An 11,600-nucleotide genomic window follows, 5' to 3' on the forward strand; every position below is an offset into this window, starting at 1 on the left:
TTTTGTCAATGAGTTCTCCTTCATTTTCCTACATTGCTTTGATAGAAATGTGATGAGTTTTTCAAGATATTGGTCAGATTTGCGTGGTGATGTTAACAGAAAGCCAAAAAGCCAAAGGCCAACTTCTTTTGTTTACGGATTAAGTCAGTAGACAATGGTAGAGGGTCAAGCCAATGCTACTCTCTGATTGGTCAATTTCCCGATGATGTCATTGGAGTGGATGTAGTACCTTTTGCAACCCAACTAAAATGGATGTAGTACCTTTTGCAACCGAACTGATTTTTAAATGTAATTTTTTAACACTTTCTGGTTGGAAATTCAGCTTTTCGTTAGTATAGGTGTAAAGAGGTCCTAAAAATGAGTACATCAAGACCAAAAAGTGAATTTTGATGGAAAATGGATGTAGTACCTTTTGCAACTGAGCTCTTCATATAACAGACTCAATTTCTTTTATGAAATCATCTGGAGGCTTTGGAAGAACAGAGAATAAAAATACTAATTGAGATATAACGAGAGATTTAACAAGAGTAGTCTTACCTATTGGGGTTAAATTTCTAGGAGCCCAAACTCTAAAAATTCTTTTCAATAATTCCATTTTAGGCTTAAAATTGAGTTCAAATAAGTCATTTGGGTTTGTAGTAAAACGTATACCCAAGAAGCGATAAGGCCCTGGTGAATATGTAAAACCCAAAAGGATACATCTGGAGGATGGGCTTTGTAATATCCTAAAGCAATAACACTGATTTGTTGCGGTTAATACACAAGCCAGAATATATTTTCAGTTGATTTATTATTCTGGCAAGAGAGTTTGTGTCTTCAACATAAAATGTTGTATCGTCAGCATACATACTTATCTTTATTTCAACATCATTGATTATGATCCCTTTAACATTATCATCTCTTTTAATCCATATACTCATTATTTCATTGCAGATTATAAACAGTAACGGGCTAAGGGGGCATCCTTGGCGCACACCTCGCGTAAGATTAAAGAACTCAGAGGCATGACCATTATTTACAACACAAGAATGAATATCAGTATACAAAATTTGCACCAAGGAGATCAATTTAATCATCTCCAAAGTTAAAGTATCTTAAAGCTTGAAACATATATGACCATTCCAGTTTATCGAATGCCTTTTCTATATCTGCTAACAGCATAAAACCAGTAGCTTCACAGTTAATTATGTCTAATGCCAGTCTAATATTTTCACCAATGAATCGCCCCTTCATAAAACCGGTTTGATCACAACTTATTATATCAAACAACACTTTCTTTAACCTTTGGGCAAGACATTTTGCCAAAAGCTTGTAATCAGTATTCAAAATAGATATGGGCCGCCAATTCTTCAAAAAAAGTAAATCCTGATTTTTTTTGGGGGGGAATAAGGTTAATGATTGCTCTCCTTTGATCCAGGGATAATTTGCCTGAAGTAAAAGAAAAATTGAAACTATTAAGTAACATTTCCCCAAGATCTGTAAAAAAAGAATTTATAAAATTCCCACGGGAAGCTGTCAGTTCCCGGAGTTTTATTATTCTTCATAGTTTTAAAACTGTGTAGACATTCACTGAGTGTGATCAAACCTTCATATTTTTCTTTTAAATTTTCAGACAATTTAATTTCCTGAGTGTCTTTAGGTAACAAATGTTCAAACTCTACAGTAGGAGGATTACACGACGTGTAAATCACCTTACAATAATCTTTGACAGTGTTTAAAATATCTTTTGTCGATGAAACAAGTTCACCATTATCATTGTAAAGTTTGGTAATAAGTTTTTGTCTCTGATTCCTTTTCTCCAAATTCAAAAATATCAGGTGTTCTTTTCACCATTCTCGACCCAGTTTGCTCTCGATCTAATAATGACACCCTGAGTTTTCTTTTCATACAAAACATTTAAATCATCTCTGTAACATTTTATCTGTTGGGCCAGAGAATCACACGGATTAAGAACATAATCAGATTCTAAATTACCTATGTTCTCAAGCAAATCATTTTCATATATCTTATTCTGTTTTGCTTTCTTAATAGAGTATCTAAGAGTCAAAGATCTCATTTGACATTTCAAAAAATCCCAAAAAGTATTTGGGTCTAAGATTTCAAAATATAAAGTTTTAGTTTCTTTAATACAATTACGAATCTGTTCAACATATGTTTCATCTTGTAAAAGAGATGTATTAAATTTCCAACAACCACGTCCTCTGATTTCATTTACTACAGAAAAATTAAGGGATATTGCTGAATGATCTGTTTTAAAACCAGGTGAGATCTCACATTTGTCAACTTGAACAACTAAATTACATGATATAAGAAAAAAGTCTAAACGACAAAAGATATTTCTCGAATGCCAAGTATATGTACGTGTTTTAGGATTTCTGAATCTCCATACATCAATAAGATTATAATTATTCTTCCATTATTTCATTTATACAAGCAACACTATTATAATGAGTAATTGCTCTGCCTCCTCTCTTATCTAGGTTAACATCTAAAACACAATTGAAATCACCTCCCCAAACAATTGACTCACAGTCAAATTCAGACAGTTTCTCCAAAACATCAAAAAAAAATAAAGAGTCATCAATATTTGGACCGTAAACGTTGACAAGCGTAATTTTTTGATTATCAAGCAAAGCGTCCAAAATAAGAAGTTATTATCACAATATTGTTTATTAATTGTAACCAGCGAGGCGTCTTTAAACAATATACAAACTCCTCTACTGTTTGAGGCACCATGAGAAAAATGAATTGCACCATGTCCCCAATCTTTCGCCCATATATACTTTCATCTTGAGGGGAGGAATGAGATTCTTGAATTAAAAAAAATATGCGTTTTTACTACGTAACCAGCTAAACATTTCTAAACGTTTAACTCTGTCACGAAGACCTCTGACGTTCATTGAATATATACCAAATGCATTCATAGATAACAGCAGGTTCTTTTACTCAAAAAACACGACCGCATTAAAAACAGACTTTGTAAGTTAACTGATCCCGAAACACATCTAGTACAATAGTAAGAGAGCTTGGTACCGCACACATCAACTTGCATTGAAAATGTAGAGATAATACAACATATGTATTTGTTCTTTCCTCTATCCCTTTTAACATGAAAATACAAAATCAGGCTTGCTTCGAGAAAAAACAAAAAACATTTCCAGAACATGGCTGCTATGACAAACACGAATCAGACTCCGATTCCGAGAGATACTGCTAAGCACGACTCCTACAAGAAAACATTTTAAAACTAGAAATGTCGCTATGGCGACTGGTATGCCTCCGCCATAATGCATGATTCTCCTAATAGTTCTATAGTACATGTGGACAATGTGCGATTACATTTTCACAAAATTGGCAAAATATTAAAATGACATGTTTGTCACAAATGTATTGCCGAATGTTTACCTTCCTTGACCTATGTTCAATTGGATGAATAGGAGAGCATGTATTTGGGGATTTAAGAACTTTAACTTGACTTTGACCATTTCATAAGTTTATGCACTGAGTAATTTTCAAGGTATGGAGAAAAAGCGCAATTTCTATATTGAACAGTAAATTGTTATCATTTTCATTTGGCCTTTGATTTATAAGAGAATCACTGTCAGGCAGAACATACATAAATTCAGCATGTTCTAAGTTTCAAGATAACTTGAGCCACTTCCGAGATATGGAGAAAGAATTAAGTTCAGCACTTTCACTTGATCTTTGACCTTTTGACCTTTGACCTTCTTGGCAAAAAAAAAAAAAATCCCAGAGAATCTCTATTGGGTTATACATGCATACATCAAGTTTTTTTTTTTAAAAGTCCTGCTGGCATTGCATGAATATACGGAAAATAGTAAAATTTTGAAGTATTGCCCTTGCCCTTTGACCCCTGACCTTTGACCCCATGAACCCTTAATTCCCTAGATAACCACTGCCAGTCAGTAGATGCATATGGGTGAGAATTTTGAACGATGTACAATTGCCGATATTCGTACCTTATGACATTCTTTCCCTTAGAACACGCCAGGATGATCTAAGAAACCAGATTTTTTCATGTCATCTCAAAGATTGGTAAATTTCCTTTCAGGAAATATATGGTTTGGTTGACTTTTGCCTGATATTTTTCATTTCACAAGGACTTAAAGCGTAAAAATACGGTAAAAACGCTATTTTCACAATAATTTTTGTTTTTCAAACTAATGATGTGCATTTTTAATGGTACGTGGCATCTAATATCTGACCATGTTCTGGATTTGACATATCATGGGTATGTACCACAAAACTGTAAGAACTTTATGAGCACGTATAAAATTACAGAGAACAATTAAAATATCAAAGTCCTAAACAGACGAACGTCCGTGATGCTTTTATTTCTATCGCTGCTGCAAATTCTACTTTGTTGTCCCAACTGTAACGTATACGAAAATTTGGTGTTCCACCTAATGAACATATCCTGCAAAAATTGTACGTCTGCTGGCTGTACATGGGACGTAATATTCTTTTATGCAAAATTATACTCAGTTTTCGTCACGGACGTGCTTCCGCTATTTTCTAATACAGATCGTAGCCCATGAAACGTTATTGGCGATATTGTTCTGAGTCGTAATCAACTAAGATCTAGCAACACGATAATATGCTTGTTTTGAGTTTCTATCCATCCTTTGTCAAATAGGAACCGAAATTATATTTTTAGACGAACCTCCACGAAAAAAAGAACGTCCGTGATGATTAAAACGTTTTCGAGTGGGACACCATCTTGCTTTGATGGAGAAGGTGCATTTTACCTTTGGCTCTCTAGCCGAGGAGCTGCATGCCATTTTTGGAGCGGACTGAGGTTCGTCCGCAGTTTTTGGACCTTGCAATTCACCAAAAACCAAGCAAATAATTAATATTTTCTCTGAAAATTCACCTCCTGATCCCCCTCTGAGCAATACATATGTTGTAAGGATGTCAAATTTCTTATAATTTGCATTGACAATACCTTTTCAAAATTTTGAAAGAGTTAGGAAGGCTAGGTACTCTCTGCCGATTAGTTATCCGTCCTGGAACATGACCCTAGTAGTAGAACGAACGTCCGTGATAATTCCAGAGAACGTCCGTGACGTATGCAATCCCTCCGATAGGGATAACTTGTCCCGAAAGTATCCTGTATTCTTTAAAACTTTCGGCTCGAATAGCGACAAATAAAGTTTTACAAAGTAGAAAATGAGTTTAGAGCAGTAGTTTCGGAATTTTTAAGGCGTTATGTGATCATGATGAACAAACAATTGAAAATTTATTCACAATTTTACGCTTGTTTTCCCTCTAATTATACAAAAAACAGCTAAACACTTAAAACAAAGTTATAGGAAAATGGAATGTTGCGTAATCTGTAATTTCTGTGCGTTTAAATTTCTTTCTAATGAGGTTCTGGAGACAATTTGTACTGTTACAGGTTCTGAAAGTTTCGCTCACGGACGTTCTGTCCGAGAAAGGAAATTTCTGACGATTACAAATATATCACTGCACATAAGATTAATGTTAGTTGAAAATATTACCAAATCACTGAGCCGCTCATACCCGAAAGTGAATAGCGTTCAGCACTCAATTTACCTGTAATAACAAACGAAAAACGTTTTTTTCACGGATGTTCGTTGGTTGAATAAGTCAGTGGATTACATAGTAGGAGAAAGAGGATCAGTGCCACTTTTTAGTGACAGGTGCTCTAAGTGTTTATCTTTTGAGTATGGTAGCTGCCGTCTCAAACAGAACACATCCAGTTTTGGTCTCCATAACGGACGTTCGCTGTAATTGTCATGATATTAAATGCCTTAATTCATTCTTATTTTTCTCTTCATGACGATTTTTCTCTCATTCCCTCAATAGCCTGAACATGCTGCGACCAAACAGAAAACAAAAACAAAACAAAACAAACCAAAACAAATCCGAAAAGTGCTACGCAATCACATGAAGGATAATGACGGAAGAAGTCTGCAATGAGCATGTGTTGAATAAGAAACGGAAAAGTTTCAAAAGGACATGGAAGCAGTTGAATGAAAATGACTGAGAAACAGAGAAGGGATCGAGCTCCAACACACAGAGAAAAGAAATGCCAGTGCACTCCCGTTATACCAAATTCCTCTGGAGAAGTTTTTGTTTGTTTATGTTTTTTATTCATCGAAATGCCGTCACAAGCGAACAAAAATCATGCAGTATACAATTATTGTCTGATGAAAACACACAAATCCTCCGCTTATCATCACATTGTGTTGTTTTATACTCATCAATGAAAAGCAATATTCATTTGTAATTTTTTCAAAGATTTTTTTTCTTCATTTCACATTTAAGAGACAGAGAGATCGTCAATTTGTTTGTGCTTTTGTGCTTACTTTGAAAACACATGAATGATTAAGAATAGGTTTAAGGTTGCACTTTGATACGTTCGCTCTTCCAAAGATTCGTTACTCCGATGTCCAAAGGTTTGTTATTCCAAAATGAAAAAAAAATGTAGTTAATTCAGGAGGTTTGTTATTAGAAATGTTCTTCGAAAAATAGATGTTAAGGATCATTATTTTTAGGTCCGTTCTTCTAAAAGTGGAATGGGCCTGATATCCGTTTAGGTGAAAACGGTTATTATGAGATTTTGAAATTGGAGGATTTTAGTTGTTAACTTGTTTCTCCACATTTGGATAAGCGAACATAATTTTTCATGTTCCAATTGATAAACCTTTCGATTAACCTTCGGAGATTCCTATCATTTACCGAATAAAAAAGCTTCATAATTATACGAACTCTATCAATTTTCATATTGACAAACTGTATGAATAACGAGCCTCCGAAATGACGCGCTACAAAAGGTTTGTTATAACAAACCATATTGTATAATATCGAAGTCACAAACATCCATCCAAGTTATATGGACTTATTGTGTCTTGTTATGACGAAACTTCGCAGTATCGAACCTATTATCATTTCTGACTAAAATAATAACACAAATTCTCCTCAGTAACAGTGTGTAACACAAGGAGCAAACACAGAGGGATTTCTTCCTAACGTATTCGTTTGCCCTCCCCAGCTAAACTTCGTATTTCTATAATGGAGCACATTTCTGTTGTTTTTCTATATTAATTCTTTGTCATAATTTTAGCTGTGACTATGTTCGTTATATTGTGGACTTTATATAACAAGTTTAGGACCTGAATATTTACTTCATGATAACGACATTTTGATAAATATATTCGTTCTCAAGGATGGACTACGTCACTGAGATTACACGTACGTTTGTACGCTCATTTACGAGAGATGGAAAAAATTGTTTTCTTTGATTTCTCAGTATGAGAAGATAAACAAGCTTATATAACTGAGAATTGGTAATATCTATTCAGGATTTTGCAGAGGAGTTTGTTCTCGACATGAACTTGCTGTTTGTCGTGAATAGAATGCGTTTCCAACTCAAGAGAGCTGCATTGTTCAATATCTTGTTTATTCTGAACGTCCGTGAGCTACATGCGAACCTCCGTGATGAAAACTATGCTATGTTTGTTGGGTTATAGAGACTGCCCAGATGAGATACATTTTAAAAAGGTATGTTATTATTTGGGAGTGAGGATTGAAGTATGGGATAGTGAAATAAGAGGTGAAAATATTGAGTTTCTGTAAAATGCGCATAAAGTTAAGAAAGTGTTTAGCGGAAGAGCAATATTTCCACAGAAATGACGAATTTAGTTAAATCATCAGTTGTCTACCATTACGTACAGGTTAAGAGTACAAGCTTAATATTCTGCAATTACGTACACATGTCCCTCAAGATATTTCGTTTAGGATTTTGAGCTGAATCAGATCTTTGGAAACTATGTTAAATGGTATTCAAATGTATGTGCAGTACTATTCCTCACGGACGTTCGCTGCTCTGGACATGGTAAACTTCAGCGGTGAATAAAAACTTGTTCCTGTGGGAAAATCCTAGTATAATTGGGTTCATATTAAAGCTTGAGTTATACTCTTTCAGGTAAGATGAATGATTTGGAGAATTTCCTACTTTTTAAATTTTGCCTTGTTTTGGCTCAATTGTACATCGTTCAAAATTCTGACCCATATATATACTACACAATGTATGTTCCATGAAGATACCTTGAACAATTTCCAAGATACAGAGAAAAAAGTGAAAATTTAACATTTTACTTGACCTTTTGACCTTTGACCTTTTGACCTCATGACCCCAAACTTTCACCAGAGAATCTTAATTGGGTAGTACATGTATACACCAAGTTTCAAGAAAATATCTTCAGGCATTGCATAGATATGGGGGAAATAGTAAAATTTTAAGCATTTGACCTTGACCTTTTGACCTTTGACCTTGAGCATGTGCACCCAAAAGTTGATAGGCACAACTTCACCCCCTAATACACATACATGCCAAGTTTCATTAGGATACCTCAAAAGGTTTTGGTAGTTACCCTGTCCACAAAATTCATTACGGACGGACGGAAGGACGGACGGACGGACGGACGGACGGACAACCCGAAAACATAATGCCTCCGGCACCACTTCGTGGCGGAGGCATAAAAACATCACAAGAAGAGACCAGAAACAGATCCCCGGAGACAAAATGGAGAAGTGAGCGTGAAAGATTGAGCCGCTTTTTTGGGTGGGGCTTTTTGGGTTTTCCTTGTTCGTCGTGATTTCCCTCACCTGGTAAAGGTCCATCTCCCTCATGAGCGGCTGGAGCTCTTGGCTGGTCGGCCGGGTATCGGTCAGTCTGACCTCCACCTGGTTGACCCAGTCCTGCATGCTCTGCAGCGAGTCCACCTTGTCGGCGCAGAGCCGCACGATGCGCAGGTCTTCCAGGGCGTCGGCCAGGTGGCGGTTGAGGTCGTCGTAGCGACGGTTGATGGTGTCCAGCTCGCGCTCAACTTCGGTGTCTTCTGCACAGAGGATGACATGGCAGAGAAAGACACCAAGCAGTTAGCATTTATAATGTATGTACATTTGTACATGCGCTGCCTGCTGACAAGCCAAATATTATTTTGATCTACATGTATTTACATTTGCAGCCGATCCATCATCTGTCTGTCGGTCGGATATTGATTTGATCTGATACAGCGCTGTTACAATTGTAGTAGCGCCATGCAAAGTGTGGCATTAACTTACTTTAAAGACGGTCACCATACATGTACAGTGTACATCTGTGTGATATAGCATAAAGTGAAGTCTAGCCTTCTCTTGCAATAAGAAATACAATAGGAATTACACAGTACTGGTTAGGTAAACTGATTAAAAATGTTTGATGAGCAAACTTGTCAAAAAGAAAATATCAAACACATAAACACTAAATACTAACTTTAACAGACACAAATTTTTTCCATCAAAAGGTGGAATGTACAATGTACGTGTACTCAACAGCACTGATACATCTTTTGTTAGAAACTCAATGCCTTGCTACACCAAAAAATACAACAGACACATGTCAGGCCGAAGATCAGACGTACCTTCAAGGAAGGGGCGGTCAGTCTCGTCCCGTCCACCCTCCCGCTTGGTCTTGGGCTTCTGCAACGTCCACTCGGTCTGCAGGGTGGCCCCGACCTGGGATGACCAGTAGTGTCGCCTGGTGTCCAGTGGCTGGGTGATGTCCCGCAGCAGGCCGTCCAGGGCGGAGCCCACTTTGTTCACCTCCACGATCTTGGGGCGGTAGTCGGTGATCTCGCGCTGCAAGGGCTGGAGCGAACGAAACATCGATCTCCAATTTTAATGATGTGTAACCATAATGCCAAGGACAGTGATGGCATGTGGGGAGAGTGCTGATGTCTTGAAATTACACAAAAGATGTTTGTACATATGTAATTTTTGACATTGAAACCTCAAGTCTTTACATAAATTCATATCGAATGTACGACAGTTGTTTGATCTTGCTATAGACTTTGATAGCAAATTTTCTCCACATACATTTCACTTCTCTGCATCTTCAAAACTTCTTACAGGTGAATTACAATGTATTACAAGTACATATACAGTGCATTTCAATACTAAACACTTTGCTACAGTTGTATGTGTAACGTATGACTTGGAGGTTTCTCTTCCAATTTCCCTTTGGGTAAAGATACATTGCATACCTTGAGTTGTTGAATCTGGAGGTCAACTGACTGGATGTCTTGTACTTCCAGGTCAAGCTTGCCCAACTTGTCCTCCATGTTGCCCAGCCAGTGGTTGACGTCGCCTGCACGATTCTGGTAGCGTCAGGTCGCGACCTTGCGGTCTTCCAGCTGTTGCACTCTATATATATATTTTTTTTTTTTGTTCGGTGGTGGGGGAGAAAAAAACAGGATGAATGAGACATCATTAAAGCTCGAAGAACTTTGGACGTTTGGTATGCGACACCAAGGTGTAAGATGCAGTTGAATGTCTGGAGTCGAGTGAGCAAAGCATTAGGTTACAATCACGTGAGGTCATAATAATATACTGAAGATGGGGAACTTCACCACTATGTACAAACCTGAGAAGTACAATTTGTACAATGTACAGTAGCTAGTTATTCCAATGGAAAATGTGTCTATTACATAGATCTTTCTCACATCTCAACACTAGAAAAAGTTCCACAAAGGTGAACTAACTTTGTGACAACTGATGAGGATACTAATTGCAAATAATAAAGGTATACATGTACAATTGTACCATGCAGACACTTTATTCTATGAGTGTACACTGTGAAATATTGTTTGGTCAGGCGAGAGCTCAAGAAGTCTAATCCTGCACATACAAATTGTAAGTCCATGGAGTTATGCCCTTCTGGTTCTAAATCAGTGACATCCTCTCTCCCTTTCCTCAAACTTAACCCATTCGGGATGAGATGATTGGGCTATAACACACATTTCCCATAGACACCTGTTCCAGTATGCTTGGGATACAATTACACTGTAAGTCTTCGATGGATTAATGTGGACAAGCTGCCAAACTTGCAGCAATTATTAAACAAGCAGAATTGTGTCTCCATAACTGCAATCAACTGGATTCACCATGTACAATTTGTACAATGTACATACACTGTACATGTATGTACATGTACATGTATGTGACATTTAGGGGGACATCAAGCAGGATTACATCAATATCTACTGAAGATAGAATACACTTGTCCACATGTAGGTCACTGACCGCTTGGCAACAACATCCTCCAGTGATGTCCAGTTCTGGTCAAGGTTGGTGAGGACGGCAGAGACAAAGGAGGTGTCGCCGGCCTTGGGATGGCTGATGAGGGCCTCACCCAGGTTGTGGAGGGCCTGGCACTGCGGTCGGTGGGCGTTGACGTCCTCAATGATCTCCTGGATGAAGACAATGAAAGATGCACTGGTGTAATACATGTACTACATGTACACTGGCATATGGACAAGGTGTATTGTTCTACTTTACACCAATCACACAATTATTCAAGATTATTTCGAATGATAAGGTTAACTCTATGCAAAACTGAATGCAAGTACATTTACCTGTGCACAAATTTTAGTCACATGTAAACATGTGTATACAAGCGTTGTAAATACATGTATGTATGTACAGTAAAACAATTGTATGTACACATTTTTCAATCACAGATATGTTTTGTACATGCATGTACTGTATATCTGTGTGTGTGTGTGTGTGTG

At 37.2% G+C, this 11,600-nt stretch overlaps 1 protein-coding gene across 2 annotated transcripts in view; it reads right to left on the minus strand.

Annotated features, from left to right (window-relative positions):
• Window positions 1–11,253, minus strand: part of LOC139717748 (uncharacterized) — a 29,285-nt gene extending 18,032 nt beyond the window's left edge. For both annotated transcript variants that reach the window (XM_071629253.1, XM_071629254.1), the window contains exons 1-4: window positions 11,113–11,253; window positions 10,074–10,233; window positions 9,453–9,678; window positions 8,656–8,888 (exon numbers count right to left, since the gene is read on the minus strand). In XM_071629253.1, the coding sequence (XP_071485354.1) occupies window positions 8,656–8,888; window positions 9,453–9,678; window positions 10,074–10,151 (537 nt within the window). In that variant the 5' untranslated portion in view covers window positions 10,152–10,233; window positions 11,113–11,253. The remainder of the gene's footprint in view (window positions 1–8,655; window positions 8,889–9,452; window positions 9,679–10,073; window positions 10,234–11,112) is intronic.
• Between the last annotated feature and the right edge of the window lie 347 nt (window positions 11,254–11,600).

Source organism: Diadema antillarum, unplaced genomic scaffold (assembly GCF_040938485.1).
Source record: "Diadema antillarum isolate AM-2024a unplaced genomic scaffold, OU_Dant_1.0 scf00000081, whole genome shotgun sequence".
In the NCBI taxonomy this organism is placed as follows: domain Eukaryota; kingdom Metazoa; phylum Echinodermata; class Echinoidea; order Diadematoida; family Diadematidae; genus Diadema; species Diadema antillarum.